The sequence below is a fragment of the Rhinatrema bivittatum genome, chromosome 18, assembly GCF_901001135.1.
Source record: "Rhinatrema bivittatum chromosome 18, aRhiBiv1.1, whole genome shotgun sequence".
NCBI lineage: Eukaryota > Metazoa > Chordata > Amphibia > Gymnophiona > Rhinatrematidae > Rhinatrema > Rhinatrema bivittatum.
This window is the reverse complement of record NC_042632.1, coordinates 1,461,011-1,480,652: the sequence shown is the minus strand read 5'-3', so window position 1 is coordinate 1,480,652 and position 19,642 is coordinate 1,461,011. Positions and strand designations below refer to the sequence as shown.

At 43.7% G+C, this 19,642-nt stretch overlaps 1 protein-coding gene across 1 annotated transcript in view; it reads left to right on the top strand.

Annotated features, from left to right (window-relative positions):
• Positions 1-19,642, top strand: part of LOC115079628 (dedicator of cytokinesis protein 2-like) — a 991,955-nt gene that overhangs the window by 245,362 nt on the left and 726,951 nt on the right. Inside the window, 1 exon segment of the mRNA XM_029583335.1 lies at positions 6,171-6,252. Within this exon segment, the coding sequence (XP_029439195.1) occupies positions 6,171-6,252 (82 nt within the window).

Here is a 19,642-nt window from a genome sequence, read left to right as displayed (position 1 = left end):
AGCATTCTGGGGGGGGGGGGGGGGGGGGAGGAGGGCTGTCTGCAGGAGAATTCTGGAGGTGGAGCTTAAACGTAGCCAGCTAAGTCCATTCATTGCAGAGAGCAGTCCTAAATTATCTGGGTAGGTGTTTAACTACATAACTTTAGAATTTATTATAAAATTTGGTATCCAGTTAAGTCAAAAAAACAAACCTTGAGCCAGCAGGCTCAATTCTTCACTACCTCGCTACCCCTCAAAAGAATTATACATATGTAGGCATAGCACTCGAACCTGTATTCCCTCATCTCCCCAAAACAATTAAAAAACATTGCAGACCATAGCATCTCGATGCCTTCTCCCAAGATATTTAAATTTTAAAAATGGCTCTGGACTTTGGAAATGATTTCTGAGCTAAGCCGTGTCTCAGACGTTAGTAAGTTTTGTGAGGAAAAGAGATGGATTTTAGTATGATCCCTTGCCATGTTTGGCAGATGGTGGAATTAGGGAACCTGGAGATATTTTTACATTTACCCCCAGCCCCATGTCCTGTGCAGTGGATTGCAGGTTGCGAGATGTGGGAAAAGGGTTGTTTTGGACTGGAGGGCTCGCCGACATTCCAAGAACATTGACTGCCAGCACAGTCCCATACTTCATGCTGGAAGCAGACTAGGTAACCACTCTTTAATGTCCTAGTCATTAAAGCTTAGTTATTAAGCACCTAAGATATCCAATGACAGAATCTGCATGGACAGGTGAATTGTTAAAGGACTTGAAGATGTACAAAGGTCCCACAGCTCTTTCTACTTGGCATTCTCAGCTGTGCCTCCGCATGCTTTCCCCACCAAATAAATAAGTGTTGGGGAACATTTGGGGCTATGTGCTCAGACCATTAGGCTCCAGCAGTTCTATGCTTTTTGACATGATCCAGTCTAAATAAATATCTATTACATTACTGTCACAGCGGTCTCTTAGCCTTCTTGTTCCAGGTAAGCTGGTCCTACACTCTATATTCTCAGCTTGAAGTAGCCAGCTAGGCTGTTTGTATTCCCTCACAAAGGAGTAGTTAGCATAGTTTTTGCTCTGCCCAGCACAGTCTTTCTTTAGGAGCAAGTTTATATCCACAAAGAAAATAATGCAAAGAAGTGTAAGCACAAAAGCTTGGCTTTCTTTGGTAGCTTCTTTTGCAGCCTGCCTAGACTATGCAGCAGACTTCTAGTTGGCCTCCTCCCTCCAGGTAACTGAGGCGTCTTTTCCCTTCTAAAAACCTCAGTTATCATCATCCATTGCCAACTTAGGCTCTCAATCCTTCCAGAGGCATACCTGGGTCTTACACTGTTTCTGCTATATCCATCAGTTCATCTTCTTCTGCTAAGAAACAGACTTCCAGCAATCTCCTGCTCCTCTATCTGCTCAGCCTCCATGGAAGAAGAGAGATATTCTATCTCCTTCCTATCCACTTCCCCATCCATTCATCTCAGAGTCTCCTCCCTCAGCTTCTCCCCTAGAACCTGTCTGGCTCCCTATTAGACTTGGGGGAGGTGCCTATAATAGTGATTTTTTCTCTCCTGCTTCCCTTCTTCCACTCTTTCCTAGCTTGACTCCTGCTTATGTCTTAACCTGGAAGACAGCAATAGATTGGTAACTTATCCAGGCTTATTTCCAATGGGTCTGGGGTCCTGCTATCACAATTACAAAGGAAAATTCAGAATTTCATAGTATTGCTATATAATAAACCATAAGCAATTAACAATCAGATATGGAGATAACTTGTGTCACTTTTGGACCAGTTGCCTCCCACTCAGAGATTCCCAACCGGTGTGCCATGGCTGAAGTGCAGGCATGCGGCAGCTGCAGTCTCATTTCCTATTTCCCTCTTGGTCTGCAGGATGTCCTCCTGCCAGGAGGGGGCATCAAAGAGCAGCACTTATCAGCAGCTGCTCCTGTTTCCCCTCTGTTGGCTTTCTTCTACAGTACAAATTGCATGGTGGGGGGTGGAGGGGGGCTTGTAGTCTTGCCAGTGCAGTTCAGATTGCAGAGGGAAGCTAGCAAAGGAGGAAGAAGCAGCACTCAGTAAGCCTGCTCCCATAAGAACATGCCAGTCTGGGTCAGACCAAGGGTCCATCAAGCCCAGCATCCTGTTTCCAACATGGCCAATCCAGGCCATAATAACCTGGCAAGCACCCAAAAACTAAGTCTATCCCTTACTACTGATGCAAGTAATAGCAGTAGCTATTTTCAAAGTCAACTTAATGAATAGCAGGTAATGGACTTCTCCTCCAAGAACTTATCCAATCCTTTTTAAACCCAGCTACACTAACTACATGAACCACATCCCCTGGCAACAAATTCCAGAGTTTAATTGTGCGTTGAGTGAAAAAGAACTTTCTCTGATTAGTTCTAAATGTGCTACATGCTAACTTCATGGAGTGCCCCTAGTCCTTCTATTATCCAAAAGAGTAAATAACCGATTCACATTTACCCGTTCTAGACCTCTCATGATTTTAAACACCTCTATCATATCTCCCCTCAGCCATATCTTCTCCAAGCTGAAAAGTCCTAACCTCTTTAGTCTTTCCTCATAGGGGAGCTGAAGAGGGGGTGGCTCACGGGAACGATGGCTACTACCTGGTGATAATATCCTTATTCAATAAACATACACACGGTTAATACGACTCCAACATTGCTCTAAACTTCAGCGGCAATGAGGAAATGTGGAAAAAAGGATTTGCATTCACAAAAAAGTGGGGAGTAGCTTGCTTGTTACGGCGGTTACTACCCCAAACCAAATAAGCTAATACTTCACTTTCAATGCATGATACTTCACTTTCACTATGCATATCCAGCATAGCTCTCTGCTTCAACGGCAGGGGAGAAAGTCTGACACTTCACGCATATCCAGCATAGCTCTCTGCTTCAACAGCAGGGGAGGAAGTTTGACACTTCACGCATATCCAGCATATCCCTCTGCTTCAACGGCAGGGGAGCAAGACTTATACTTCACTTTCAATGCATAGCCAGCATGGATCTCTGCTTCAATGGCAGGGGGAATGAAGAAAGGTGGATCTATATTCAGCAACAATCAACAAGGACTGAATTACATAATCTGGATAAACAGATAAGCATGGGTGTAGCTTGCTAATTGCAGTGGTTAATACCCCTAACTAATTAAGCTATTTCACTTAGATGCAGTTCCAACACTGCTCTCTACATTAATGGCGGGTAGTGGAAGGGAAATAGAATAAAAAAGGTTACTAAGAGCCAAGAGAAACATAAGTATGTGAGAGAAAAAAAACAGTGCAAAAGCTTGCTGGGCATACTGGATGGGCCGTTTGGTCTTCTCTGCCGTCATTTCTATGTTTCTATGTTTCATTTTGGTCGCCCTTCTCTGCACCTTCTCCATTACAACTATATTTTTTTTGAGATGTGGCGACCAGAATTGTACACAGTATTCAAGGACTTCTTCTGTACAAGGATTGGGGTTGGAGAGAGGAAAGGGAAGTTGAATATGCCACCAGGTGTGAGGGAGAGAGAGAGGGAAGGAGGGGGTGGGGGTGGAAAGGGAAGTTGATGATGTCAGGGCAGAGGGAAGATGATGATGATTCAAGGGGGTGGGGAGGCGGAGATAGATGGGAAGCATGGGAAGTGATGATGAAACCAGGGACTGAAGTTGAGGGAAAGAGGAAAGAAGATGATGACAGGGGGGGGGGTGGGGAATGGAAAATTATGATGATGTTGGTAGAGGAGAGGCGAGAGAGGGAAAGGTGATGATCAATATCAGGGAGAGGGTAGGTGATACCAGGGGGTGGAAGGGAAGAGAAGGTGATTGGCATTGGAGTAGAAAGAGAGGGAAGAGAAAGTGATGATGCCAGGGGGTGGAGAGAGAGAGAGAGGGAAGTGATGATGCTGGGTGAGTAGAAGAGATGGAGGAGGAAGAGAGAAGGTGATAGTGATGATTCAAGGGGGGGGAGGAAGAGGTGGTTGGAGAGGAAAGGTAATGATGATGGGGTGGAGGGAGAAAGAAGTAATGATGATGCCTGGGGGGGTGGGGGAGAGGAATGGAGGGAGAAAGAAGGTGATAATGATGCCTGGGGAGTAGGGGAGAGGGGTAGAGTGAAAGGGAAGGTGATGATGTCAAGGGGTTGGGAAGAGGGAAGGTGATGATGATGATGATTGATGCCAGGAGGTGGGTGAGAGGGGTAGAGGGAAAAGCATGATGATGATGGTGAGAGAGAGGTGCAGGAAGATAGGGAGGGAGGGATTGAGAAGGTGATGATGACATGGGGTGCAGGGTTGGGGGAGAAGGGTGGAGGGAGAGGGAAGGTGATGATGATGGAGGGGTGTAGAAGGAGAAAGAAGGTGATAATGCAAGGGGAAAGAGATGGTGGGAGAGGGAAGATGATGATGCGGGGGGGGGGGGGGTGTCAGGTGGAGGGCTAGAGAAAATGAATGATGATGCCAGGGAGTGGGAGAGAGGGAAAGGAGAAAGGTGATGATGCCAGGAGGGCAGAGGAAGAGAGAGATCACCTCATCATGGGACTGGACACTGGGCACTCCTTCCTTCTAGTACTTCTGGACATCTCGGCTGCATTTGACACGACAAATCACTCCATTCTCCTCAAATGATTTCAGACATCTGGATAACAGGAATAGCCTCAAATGGTTTGACTCCTTCTCAGCAACAGAGGCTACAAAGTAAAATCAATAACAAAGAGTCTCCACGCATCAACTCCACAAGAGGAGTACCGCAGGGCTCCTCCCTGTCACCTACACTCTTCAATATATACCTTCGCCCCTCTGTCAGTTGCTTACGAATCTAAAACTTAAACAATACTCTATGCAGACGACGTACAAATCCTGATCCCGATAACCGAATCCTCCATCAAACAACACTTAAGTTCTGGGACAACTGTCTCCAAGATATCAACCACCTCCTCACTAACCTAAACCTAGTTCTGAACACATCTAAGACGGAACTGCTCCTTATATCTCCCAGCCACAGTGACCCACACCTACACCCTGGTCAGCCAAGCAAGAGATCTCGGTGTTATAATCGATAATCAATTAAATCTAAAGGTTCATCAACAACACAACCAAGGACTGCTTCTTCAAACTTCAGGTGCTAAAAAGACTCAAACCGCTTCTGTACTTCCAGGACTTCAGCTCGGTACTCCAGGCCATTATATTTTCCAAATTAGACTATTGCAATTCAATTCTACTAGGTCTTCCCGCCTCTTCCACCAAACCTCTTCAGATGCTGCAAAACTCACCGCTAGAATCTTAACAAATTCCAACAGAAAAGACCACATCACACCCCATCCTCAAAAATCTGCACTGGCTTCCTGTAAACTTTAGAATCTTACACAAATGTCTCACCATCCTTCACAAATCAGTTTACAACCAGACCCCTATCGATATCCAATACCCACTCATTCTCCACACCTCTCTAAGACCCATCAGAGAAGCTTACAGGGGATCGCTTCACCCCCCCCCCCCCAGCCAAATCTATAATCCACTCAGCCACCAAAGAACGAGCCTTTCGACAGCGGCACCAACCATTTGGAATGCTATGCCCCCTGACCTCAGACAAGAACCCTGTCTATTGACGTTCAGAAAAAAACTCAAGACTTGGCTATTTCAACAAGCCTTCCCTTAATCTGGGACCTCCCCAGCTACAGTCACACGCCAAGGCCCTCTACTCAACGCACCCCACTACCGCTATTGTAAATATTGTTGTATTGATATTGTTTAGTTCCGAATCTCCTCTACCACTGGCTCCTCTTCTTCCCAGTTCGAGTACCCCTGTTTTATTGTAACTTTCACTATCTTTATGTTCATGTTAAAATTATTTCCCCCTTGTTTCATGTAAACCGATTTGATATGATCTGTATCATGAATGTCGGTATAAAAAAAGCACTAAATAAATAAATAAGATGATGATGGTGCCAAGGTGTTGGGAGAAGGAAAGTGATGGTGATGCCAATGGGATGGCAGGAAAGGGAAGAGAAGAGATGGGGAGTGGTTGTTGTGCCACATCAAAGTGAACTCTGTGCCAGAAGTGCCATGAAACAAAAAAGTTGGGAACCACTGCTCCAGCTGCTGGCTTGTTGTTTTTCTCAAACCCATCTTTTTTCAGAAATATGTGAGTATATATCTACATATTTATATTTATTTTTTTATTTATTGTTTAACAGTGAAAACTATTTGGTGAGATGGGGAAGTAAAGGTTTCCCAAAAGAGATCGATCTGCTGAACAACTTAAAGGTGGTGTTCACAGTGAGTACCTTTAATATTTCTTTTACATATTCTGTGTGTACCCTCTCTGTTGGCTACTCAAGTTCAAAAAAGTTGTTAAATAAATATTCATTAGTAAACAGCTTATAAAAAAATATTGTATAAGTAAATTTAGATACTGTTGACAAGCAGGGCTGAATTAGCCATGACATATGGGTGATGACATCCGGTGGCACCGAACAGACTTTTCTCTTAGCTAGTAGAGCTTTTGTTCTACTGAGCATGGGCAGGAGTTCCCATGCAGACATTGCCTTATGAGCTCCCTCAATCTTTTTTCATCCAAGCACCAGCATGGAAAAGTATTCTGTCTCTCTCTATTTTTTTGAGAAAATCTTTTCTTGTAACCTCTTCTCTGATTTAGGAGTCAGGAGGGTAGAGGCGTATCAGGGTCCTGGGGCCTATCTTTTAATTTCTCCTATTCCAGCATAATCTCAGGCCCCAGGACAGGGTTCTTTTCCAGTGGAGGAGCGGAATAAGTTCTCCAAGGCCCAAGATGGCAGGGGTGACTCTTCTTTCAGTGCCCTGGGTAGGTATCAAGTGTCTTTCACCTTCAAGGAATACGAGTGCCAGCAAAATACACTGGTGGCTCAGCGTGAGTGTCCAATTGAAATCTTTACAGTCAGAATTTTTAAATAGTAAAATGGCAGTTTCACATTAAACCATGGCACGAAAAGTTGAAAATACAGTTCCAATCTCTTTTCTCTATCTGTGCAAGGGTCTTTTAATATCTAGGCAAAGGAAACTCTTACCCTCCAGGGCTTGGAAAAATAAGGCTCCCACGGGGACAGGAGTATCCCTGATGAGGTGAAAAAAGTCCCAGAAATCCAGTGGAAAAATGTTACTCAGTCTCAGTATAGTCTCTCCAAAGAACCTCTCTCCCAGGGTGAAGACTCCAGATTTGGGGATGGGGGGGGGGGGGGGGTGGTTTGTCTTCAGATACCTGAAAGGTATGATGCATGAACTTTGAACCTTTTCTGTTGGAAAGAAATCAGTAGAACTAGGGGGTCATGAAATAAAACTCCAGTGGGGACGACTCAGAACCAACGTCATGAAATATTTCTTCACAGAGAGGGTGGTAGATGCCTGAAATGCCCTTCCGGAGGAGGTGGTGAAGATTTATTTATTTAGATTTTTATATTCCGCTTTTTTCAGCATATCAAAGCAGATTACATTCAGGTACTATAGGTATTTCCCTATCTTCAGAGGGTTTACAATCTAAGTTTGTACCTGAGGCAATGGAGGGTAAATTGTCTTGCCCAAGGTCACAAGGGAGCAACAGTGGGACTTGAACCATGGTCTGTAGCCCACTGCTCTAACCTCTAGGCTACTCCTCCACTCAGTCAAAGAATTCAAAGGGGCATGGGAAAAACACTGTGTATCCCTAAAGGCTAGAGAATTGATGAAAAGGGTGCATGGGGGTAACTTGCTGGTGCGGGCAGTTACTACCCTTAACAGAAGGCATGGCGATTACTACCCTTGACAAATAAGGCGTGATGTTTTCGATGTGACTGCAACATTGCCCTCCACTTTGACAGTGGGGGGAAGAGGAATTGGATTCAGATGACAACCCACATGGGCCCTGAGTTTTACAGTCTGGGGTACTGATATATAGTCATAAGGGAAAAAAGCACAGGACTGCTTCTATGGGCAAGTCCATAAGCATGTCAAGCATCACTATCTGAATTTCCAAGAAGGCTCATCACCCAATAAAAGTGTTGCTAGCATAAGTAGCTATTTATTCAGCCACACAAGAGTGGATAACTTCAAAATCTAACTGGCTATATTCAAACATAGCCGGTTAAGTTTTTAAGGGGGAAAGCCAACAGTCACTCAGCAGTGCATGGTTTGGAGAAATGTATCCTTGAAGGATACTAATCAAATAGAAGAGTTAGGGCATCCCAACAGAGAGGTTTATTTATTTATTTATTTATTTAAGGTTTTTATATACCGGCAATCATGAGAACATATCTTGCTGGTTTACATGAAACGGGAGTGCATTAAATACATCAACTAGAACTGTGGTGACCGAAGGAACAGTTACAGATAACAAGGGTAGCAGAACTTGGAGAAGAAGGAAGAGATAGGAGAGAATAAACGGTTAAACAGTATACAAATAAATTAAATGCTATGTACAAATGGCATAGTCCATATGCCTATATGTAAAAAATCACCGAAGCTAATGATTTCCGAATTATCCCAAACAACTGAAAAGCAGGTTGTTAAAACAAACAAAAAACACACTTTGAAATGTCTGTATGCCAATGCCAGAAGTCTAAGATGTAGCAGCAAATGATGAGATTGACATAATTGGCATCACACAGACTTGGTGGAAGGAGGATAACCAATGGGATAGTGTTATATCAGGGTACAACTTATATCGCAATGATAGGGAGAATCAACTTGGTGGGGGTGTGGCACTTTATGTCCAGGAGGGTATAGAGTCCAACAGGATAAAAATCATACAAGAGACTAAATGCTCAGTAGAATCTATATAGGTAGAAATCCCATGTATGTTGGGTAAGAGTATAGTGATAGGAGTATACTACTGTCCACCTGGACAAAATGGTCAGACAGATGATGAAATGCTAAGAGAAATCAGGGAAGCAAACCAATTTGGCAGTGCAATAAGAATGGGAGATTTCAATTACCCCAATATTGACTGGGTAAATGTAACATCAGGACTTGCTAGAGACATAAAGTTCCTGGATGTAATAAATGATTGCTTCATGGAGCAATTGGTTCAGGAACCAACAAGAGAGGGAGCTATTGTAGATTTAATTCTTAGTGGAACACAGGATTTGATGAGAGAGGTAACGGTGGAGGGGCCACTTGGCAACACTGATCATAACATGATCAAATTTAAACTAATAACTGGAAGGGGGACAATAAGTAAATCTGCAGCTCTAACACTAAACTTTCAAAAGGGAATTTTAGAAAAAAACTGAAAGGTGCAGCTGCAAAGGTTAAAAGTGTTCAACAGGCTTGGACATTGTTTAAAAATACAATTCTAGAGGCGCAGTCCATATGCCAGAAGTCTAAGAACTAAGATGGGAGAATTAGAATGTATAGCAGTGAATGATGACATGGTGGAAGGAGGATAACCAATGGGACAGTGCTATACCGGGGTACAAATTATATCGCAATGACAGAGAGGAGCACCTGGGAGGCGGTGTGGCGCTTTATGTCCGGGATAGCATAGAATCCAAAAGGATAAACATCCTGCATGAGAATAAATGCAAAATTAAATCTTTATGGGTAGAAATCCCTTGTGTCGGGGAAGACTATAGTGATAGGAGTATACTACCGTCCACCTGGTCAAGATGGTGAGATGGACAGTGAAATACTAAGACAAATTAGTGAAGCTAACCAAATTGGTAGTGCGGTAATAATGGGAGACTTCAATTACCCCAATATAGACTGGGTAAATGTATCATCGGGGCACACTAGAGAGATAAAGTTCCTGGATGGAATAAATGATAGTTTTATGGAGCAATTGGTTCAGGAACCAACGAGAGAGGGAACAATTTTAAATCTAATTCTCAGTGGAGCACAGGACTTTGTGAGAGAGGTAACGGTGGTGGGCTGCTTGGCAATAGTGATCATAATATGATCAAATTTGAATTAATGACTGGAAGAGGAACAGTATGCATATTCATGGCTCTCGTGATAAACTTTCCAAGGGAAACTTTGATAAAATGAGAAAAATTGTTAGAAAAAAAAACTGAAAGGAGCAGCTACAAAAGTAAAAAATGTGCAAGAGGCGTAGTCATTGTCATTCTAGAAGCACAGTCCAGATGTATTCCACACATTAAGAAAGGTGGAAAGAAGGCAAAACGATTACCATTATGGTTAAAAGGTGAGGTGAAAGAGGCTATTTTAGCCAAAAAATCCTTCAAAAATTGGAAGAAGGATCCATCTGAAGAAAATAGGATAAAACATAAGCATTGTCAAGTTAAGTGCAAAACATTGATAAGACAGGCGAAGAGAGAATTTGAAATGAAGTTGGCCATAGAGGCAAAAACTCATAATAAAAACTTTTTAAAATATATCCAAAGCAAGAAACCTGTGAGGGAGTCGGTTGGACCATTAGATGACCAAGGGGTTAAAGGGGCTCTTAGGGAAGATAAAGCCATTGCAGAAAGACTAAATTAATTCTTTGCTTCCGGGTTTACTAATGAGGATGTTGGAGAGATACCAGTTCCGGAGATGGTTTTTAGCGGTGATGAGTCAGATGAACTGAACGAAATCACTGTGAACCTGGAAGATGTAGTAGGCCAGATTGACAAACTAAAGAGTAGCAAATCACCTGGACCGGATGGTATGCATCCTAGGGTACTGAAGGAACTCAAAAATGAAATTTCTGATCTATTAGTTAAAATTTGTAACCTATCATTAAAATCATCCATTGTACCTGAAGACTGGAGGGTGGCCAATGTAACTTCAATATTTAAAAAAGGGTCCAAGGGTGATCCGGGTAACTATAGACCAGTGAGCCTGACTTCAGTGCCAGGAAAAATAGTGGAAACTATTCTCAAGATCAAAATCGTAGAGCATATAGAAAGACATGATTTAATGGGACACAGTCAACATGGATTTACCCAAGGGAAGTCTTGCCTAATAAATCTGCTTCATTTTTTTGAAGGGGCTAATAAACATGTGGATAGAGGTAAACTGGTAGATGTAGTGTATTTGGATTTTCAGAAGGCGTTTGACAAAGTCCCTCATGAGAGGCTTCTATGAAAACTAAAAAGTCATGGGATAGGAGGCGATGTCCTTTTGTGGATTACAAACTGGTTAAAAGACAGGAAACAGAGAGAAGGATTAAATGGTCAATTTTCTCAGTGGAAAAGGGTAAACAGTGGAGTGCCTCAGGGATCTGTACTTGGACCGGTGCTTTTCAAAATTGCCAGGTTCTTGTGGTTTGGTTTCACCTGTGTTGGAAACAGGATGCTGGGCTTGATGTGCCCTTAGTCTGATCCAGCATGGCAATTTCTTATGTTCTTTTGTTCTTAAGTTATCTGGCTTCATGTAGCCAGATAACTAGGCTGTTTTCTGTCGATAAGCAGGCTAAATTAGCCATGCTGTCTTGGGTGACATCATCTGATGGCGCACGATGCAGAGCTTTTTCTAAGTAACAGAGCTTTGATGCTCTGCTCATGCGCAGCAGTTCCCATGCGATTGATTGAAGCAGTCTCCATGCCATCGCACGGACGTAGAGAGCTTCCCTCTTCAGTCTCCTCAGATTCTTTTCTAATTTTTTATAACAATCCAAAAAACAGCACTTTTCAGTGCTCAACATATCCAAAAAGCAGCCTGGATTCAAATACTGCCAGTGCGGGCGTATAATGTCTGCAGCAGATGGGGATAATTATTACTACATCTGTCTGAGTCCAGACCATGACCAGGCCAACTGCAGAGACTGCAATTGCATGTTTCCTCGTGCCCAACATCAGAGGGCCCAGAAGATTGCCTGACTATGGGGTGAAGAAGGCTTGTCATTGGCATTTGGCAGTTATACCCCTTCTCCCCTAACACTCCACACAATCGAAGAAGAAACCCATGGTATCCACAAGGACCTCCACCCCTTGGTTGCGTCCTCTTCCAGCTTCACTAAGGACCTGCTATTCTAGAACCGCTCGCGTATATTAACTTTTCAATTGAACTCCACTATGTAAATTTGTATTTAAGTTTACCAGATAAGCAACCGCTCCTTGCTTATCTGCTCTTCTATACATTTAGAATAGAAATTGTTAATCTATCCCTTTTCTTCAAACAGCCATGTTCTACTTCCCTGTTTTAATGTAACTTTCGCTTCCTGTGTTAACTGGTTTCCCCCCCTTGTTTATTGTAAACTGGTATGATAAGACCTTGTCTTGAGCATCGGTATATTAAAAGAACTTAAATAAATAAATAAATAAATCATCGCTGGGACCAAAAATATAGCATCAAAATAAACAATCACGTGCTGCATCCATGAGCTCATCGGACAAGCCCACAGGGGCTTCAAGGCCTTAGTCAAAAACCTCTAAAAATACTGAAGCACTACTTTTACCAGCTACAGTTAAAATTTCAGCTTTGGGGTTGGAGGTGCGTAAAAAGCCAAGTGCGCCATCAGTGCTTCCTTCCGAGTCTTCACACCATAAAGTTGCGTCGAAATCTTCACTTGATGCAACCAGATGTGACGTACCTGGATGTGATGCTGCATCGACTCACGAAGCTGCATCCTTTCACAATGCTCGACCTTTGAAGACAGCTTCACAATCGACGCACACAATGCATAAGAAGCCTAAGACGCATAGGGCACGTTGCCAATACATCCTAAACCGAAGCATACGGTGTAGCATTGTGCCGCATCAGTTTACAAACCAAAAGGCACAGTGCATAAAGCTTCCGAGGCTGCCAAGAAGTATCCATCAACAACAGTGGTTTCAACACTCCTCGAATCTCCAAAGAGAAGGAAGTCACAAAGCACAAAGTCACCTCTGGCAGAAGACCAAGTGGAGGTAGAGCCTATTCTTCATACCCTTTCTGAACAGCCTGGATGTTCCCTCAAAGGCCACTTTCAGTGATTTCTTCAGGCAATTCCCAGAGTGGCATGAGAGTGTACTCTGATCTCTCATTGGAGTCAATCAAAAGACAATGACAATCTCATCTTCAAGAGGATCTTGTTCCACTGGAGAAATCTTGCTGGGAGATAACCTTATGTTCTCATCTTCGTCATCCCCCCGGCCTCTGACATCACCTTAGCAGCTATTCCATCTAGAGGCAGCAGGTATCCTTTATCTTCTCTGCTTCACTGGCCCACTATAGAGGCAATGGGACTTCCTTTATTTCCAAGGTCTCGATGAACGCAGGCTATGGAGCAGATTACTTCTATCATCACAAATCTTTTAGCTTCTCTGCATCCGCAGATACAGCCACCAGTGTTCCCTTTGAACATTCTGGAGTGGGAAACAACTAGGACACAGTTTCAAGCAGCATCATTTAGAGATATCAGCCCATGACACTCTTCTCCAGGGGACCATCATGGCCCATCTACTCCAAGAGATGTAGCCACTCCAATTGCTTCTCCACAATCAGAACAATCCCCTGCTCCATCTTCAGTGTTGTCTACGGGTCTACCTTCAGACTCCTCTGATGACCTACCGGAACACTCGTCGCCACTGGAAGACCTCACTTACTCCAGATTTGTGGAGAAAATGGGAAACACCTTAAATATGGAGGTTCGTAAGATTCCAGACCCATGTACAGAGAAATTCAGCATCTTAAACATTTTGGACATCCCCTCAGAACCAACAGCTTTGCCATCTCATGCTGTATTGGACTCAGTTTTGTTAAAGTCCTGGGAGTTCCTTTACATAAATCTACCAGTTGTTAGGAAGCTGGACCTTAAATTCTGCCTAAAGAAGCTACTGGGATACGGAATTGTCCACTTACCTCATGCCTCGGTGGTGGTGGAATCCACGATGAAAAAGGCGAAGATGATAAGGCTCCGTTCCAACACTCCATCAGGGAAGGACAACAAAATTTTGGATGACTTTGGCCAAAACGTTTTCCAGAGTTCCATGTTGACCTTTCATATCGAGCAGCACCAATTTTACATGCTGCAATATTTATATGGGTGCCTTCAACAACTGAAGCCATTCATCAGGTTCAAAACAGGCGAGCAAATAGCACCGCAACATCTTCATGACTTAGAAGAAGGCCTTAGACACTTACTGTGCTCAGTATATGATCTGTTCGAAACAACATGTTGTACATTGGTGTACATTGGTGGCCATTCAAAGTTTTCCAAAAGATCTCAGCAATACGGGTTTCTACTCCCAGTAATTCCTTATTCCTAAATGCTTAGGGGGTCTTCGTCTGATCGTAAATCTCTGGTCTCTCAACAAAACTATCCAAGTCAATATTGCATTTCATTCAACAAAATGATTGGATGTGCTCTCGCCATGTGAAGGACGATTATGCACACATTCCCATCCATCCTTCTTGCTGGCAGTACCTCTGCTTCCAATTAGGAACCACTCATTCTCAATACAAGCACTCCCTTTTGGACTCTTCTTTGCCCTGAGAGTCTTCACGAAGTGTTTAGCAGTGGCTGTGGCCCATCTCCAACAAGCCGGAATTCACATTTTTTCCTATCTGGACAGCTAGCTCATAGTTTCTCCAAATCCGGAAGCTCTACAATCAAGCCTTCATAGCACGATACAATGTCTGGAAAATTTGAGCTTCCTAATAAATTATGAAAAATCAGTTCTAAAACCACCGCAGAATTTGCAGTTTATAGGGGCAAAAATAGATACCACCCAGCCGAGGGCTTTCCTTCCTCGAGACAGAGGGGAATGACTCCGTCTTCTTGTCTCACAGCTGAGTCTTCAAACCTCAATTACAGTTTGCGAGCTTCTAATCATCCTGGGCCATATGGCGGCAGCTATTCATGTAGTTCCCTCACACCCATCTAACTTGCAATACCTGCAGTGGGGTCACAAATTCAACAGTCACTTTTCATCAGGATTCTCCTTACTGCTTCCATGCAATGGGACATTTCTTGGTGGATGAAACCAGAGGTCAGGCAGGATGTAGCACCTCTGAGACCACCCCTACATCAGCTGATCCTCACGATATATGCATCCACTTAAGGTTGGGGGGCTCATCTTCTTCAGTACAAGACACAAGACCAGTGGTCATTGCAGGAAATGACTTTTCAAATCAACTTGCTGGAACTAAGAGCAATCCACTGTGCCCTTGTCGCTTTTGAACACTTGTTAAATGGAAAACCAGTGTTGATATACACGGGCAATCAAGTAGCCATGTTTTACATAAACAAGCAAGGAGGGTCGGGTTCTTTGATCATGTGCAAAGAAACAGTTCTGATATGAGAGTGGGCAATCAGTCGCTCAATCAATCTCCAAGTGATGTACATGCCTTGTGTGGCAAACATCCAAGTGGACCACCTCAGCAGAATATGTCATCCGCCTGAGTGGTCCCTGGACTAGCAAGTAGCCAATGACATCTTCTGTCATTGAGGCAGACCATGGATAGACCTCTTCACGATGGACTATAACAAGAAGCTGGATCACTTTTGTTCGCTTCTGCCCAGTCGCAACAGGGATTCACAAAATGCATTCCTTCTATCATGGTTAATGGGTCTTCAATACGCGTTTCCTCCAATTCTTCTCATTACTCAAATGATACAGGAATGCATTCAGGATGAGGTGAGATGAACCTCATAGCCCCGGCCTGGCCAAAGCAACCATGGTATGCCTGTCTAGTACAATTGTCAATACAACCTCCAAGACTTCTGGAGAGTTATCCGAACCTCCTGACTCAGGAGGGGGGAACCCTCCTACATCTGCTTCATTCCTCCCTGCACCTCACGGCATGGATGTTGAGTGTGGGATCTTAGTACTGTTACATCTAAATACAGGATGTTCTTCTGTCTGCCAGGAAGCCATTGACGCGTTGAAATTACTCATTCAAATGGAAGCGTTACTCAAATTGATGTTGACTTATTTTCTCGACCCTTTCACTTATTTTCCAAAACAACTGCTCAACTACTTGCACCATCTTTACCAAAAAGGTCTCAAGACCTCTTTAAATAGACGGGCCGATACAGTACAGTGCGCTCCGATGGAGCGCACTGTACTGTATCTGCACTGTTAACCCGCCATTGGACGTGCGTTTTCCCTTACCCCTTACCCCTTATTCAGTAAGGGGCCGAAAACGCGCATAAAACCCACGAACCTAATAGCGCCCTCAACATGCAAATGCATGTTGATGGCCCTATTAGGTATTCCCGCGTGATTCAGAAAACAAAATGTGCATCCAAGCCGCACATTTTGCTTTCAGAAATTAGCGCCTACCCAAAGGTAGGCGCTAATTTCTTCGGGCACTGGGAAAGTGCACAGAAAAGCAGTAAAAACTGCTTTTCTGTGCACCCTCCGACTTAATATCATGGCGATATTAAGTCGGAGGTCCTGAAGGGTAACAAAAGTATAAAAAAAAAAAAAAAAGAAAAAAAAATTGAAGTTGGCCCGCGGCTGTCGGGTCGAAAACCAGATGCTCAATTTTGCCGGCGTCCAGTTTCCGAGTCTGTGGCTGTCAGCGGGCTTGAGAACCGACACCGGCAAAATTGAGTGTCGGCTGTCAAACCCGCTGACAGCCGCTGCTCCGGGCCAAAAGGAGGCGCTAGGGATGCGCTAGTGTCCCTAGCGCCTCCTTTTGCCTGTTTCTACTGCCGGGCCTAATTTAAATACTGAATCGCGCGCACAGGCGAGTAGCCTGTGCGCGCGCCGGGAGAGCGGGCGTTCGCCCACTCTTCCGCGGACTTTACTGAATCGGCCCGAGAGTTATATTGAGTGCTATTGTGGCGTATCATTGCCGGGCTTTCTGCATTCACTCATCTCACGATTCATGAGGGGACTGCTGCAGTTATACCTTCCTATTTGGAAACCCCCTGTTCCTTGGAATATTAACATAATTTTAAAAGCTTGGATGGACAGTCCTTTTGAACCACTAGAAACAGTCCCACTTAAATTCCTAAAATGGAAAGTTTTCTTCCTGGTGGCCATTACATCTGCACAGTGAGTGAGTAACCTTCAAGCCTTGATTCACATCTCACCATATCTTCAGTTCTTCCATAACAAAGTGGTGCTTTGATCGCACCCAAAATTTCTACCAAAAGTTGTCTCCATCTTTCATCTAAATGAAACTATTACACTATCAACTTTCTTTACCAAGCCGCACCAAACAAGCGGGGGAAAAAGCCTTGCATACATTGGATTGCAAGCGAGCCTTAGTTTATTATAAGCAAAGTTCACAGGGTCATAGATGGGCCCAGTAACTGCTTATGTCCTACAACCCTAATAAACTAGGAGTTGCAGTAATGAAGAGAACTGTAGCCAATTGGATCACAGACTATATACAGTTCTGCTTCTCCTCAGCCTCTCTATCCTTGTCTACCAAGGTCAAGGTGCACCAAGTCAGATTTACTGCCTCCTCCACAGCGTACTTGAAGAACGTGCCAATTGTGGATATTTGCAGGGCCACAACTTGGTCATCTGTACACACTTTTATGGCCCACTATTATCTGGACCAGTTCTCAGCCTTGGACAGTTTAATGGGACGAGCAGTTTTGAGTTCCATCCAAGACAAGTAGAGACTACCACCTAGAGGGATGGGTTGAAAAAAAAAAAGAGAAAACGAATAAGAGAGAATACAAGAGACAAAGCTTTTAAAGCAACCCTTAGCTTGGAAATCCCCAAGACAGCATGCTAATTCAACTTGCTTATCAACGGAAAAAAGCAAATTTGCTTACTGTAAACCGTGTTTTCCATAGATAGCAGGATGAATTAGCCATGGGATTTATTTTTATGTATTTATTTTGTGCTTTTTTATACCGGCATTCATGATACAGATCATATCATGTCAGTTTACAAATAACCAGGGTTGTAGCCTAACTAACTATTAACATGGTATAGAGAAGACAAAAAAGTTACAATAAACAGGGGTGCAGGAACTGGGAAGAGGAAGATATAGCAGACAGTAACTAGATCCCACCCTCCTCCTTGGTCAGTCTCTACCTCTCATTTGATGTAGTCTGTGATCTTTATTATGAACTGAGGAGACTCTGCTTCAGTCAATCGCGTGGGAACTGTCACGCATGAGCAGAACATCAAAGTTCTGTTACTTCGAAAAAGCTCCACATTGTGCACCATCAGATGTCATCACCCAAGACAGCATGGTTAATTCATCTTGCTAGCTATGGAATACACTGTTTACAGTACGCAAACTTGCTTGTATATTCAGCGGCCATTACCCAGCCTATAGAATATGGTCCTCTATAAAAAATATATTTTTCAAATGTTCTAACTTGGCAAGAGCGACTTGGTAACAGCCAATGGTTGTTACCCTTTTGTGCACTTTATTTACAGTGAATAAATGTTCCAAACTCAAAACAAGCAGTGCAGTTCACCTTAGCTCCAGGTAGTAGACAAATCAACTCAAAAGAAGCAGTACAGCTTTACTTAACTCCAGGTAATTCACAATCTTAACAGAGCAAGGTTTTTACCTTTATGTCAGTCACAAACCTTGCATATGGTGAGACTCTCTGAGCTACCCAGGGCCTCTCAAGCTCTCTGGGCCTGGGTACTTATAGTAGGGTGAATCCCTTGCTGTGTTCTGCCTTAAGGAGAACTGGATTAAAAGCCTGAACCGGGCCTTTTAAGGTGAGAAAGTTGTCGGTACACTCCGTCACATACCCTCCCCCTCAGCTTGGCCGTGTCAGGTTGAGTGTCCATTCGTGCTCGGCGTACACCCCGGCTTCATCTCAAGTGCATCCCCCTTCCTGCTGTACTGCCCTCAATATCCATGTGTTGTCTCCATAAAGTTGCAAAATAGGGATAATCTCGACCCAGCATTACTGGGTATGGGAGCTTGGGGAGGAAACCCACTTCTAACATGGCTTGTCCTGCGATGGTCATTAAGAGGATGTGGGAGGTTGAACACTTGGGACACGTATACATGTCAAGTGTCCCATTTCTCTTATAGTTGATGTGTCCTTGACACAGTAAGTCCTGGTGAATGAGCGTTTTGCTACAGCTGGAATCTACCAAGGCTTGGGTAGAAGCTCCCTCCAGTTCAACCTGGATTATAAAATCCTTATGTCATGTACGTGGGACACCTACAAAATTGCAGCTTTTGAATTTTGACAATGTATGGTCCCAAACGTTTTCTTACATGTCATTAACATTCTGGGGTTCTGACCCTGTTCTCTGTTCCTTCTCACATTGTTCTGCTAACTTGTGTTCGCACTTTAGGTTATCAAGCCAGGGACATTCTTCTTTTGAATGATCTTCTGTTTTACAGAAAGAACATTCCTGTGGGGCTGGTTGTGCTTTTGCCCTACCTGGTTCTCTTAAGGACTCTTCGATTTCTGGCTGCCCTTATGGACAGCGGTCTTCTTTGTGCCCATTCTCTGCACAAAAAGCACAAAAGGAGAAGGTATTCAAAGCCCCATTTCAGGGTTGTTCTAGGCTCTCCAGGGTTTCCTTTTTTTTTCCCAGGCTGGGGGTCATTGCTGTTTCAGAGCGTATTTTTATTTTCACCCAGAATCCCTTGCTGCATTCTGTCTTAAGGAGGACTTGGTTAAAGCAGGAACCAGGCTCCTTAAAATAGAGTGAAGGAGTTGTTGGTACATGCCGTCACATGAAGCTTCTTGTCTGTGTCTGTACGGCGCTGTACGGAGTAGAGACTCTCTCAGTATTGCATAAATCAGTGGCAGTAATAGAGAAAACTTTATTTGCCTGCTGGCTGGAATAACTATTCAGCCTCTGAATGCTTTCTGGCACCAAAATGGGTGAATCTGTCCCTT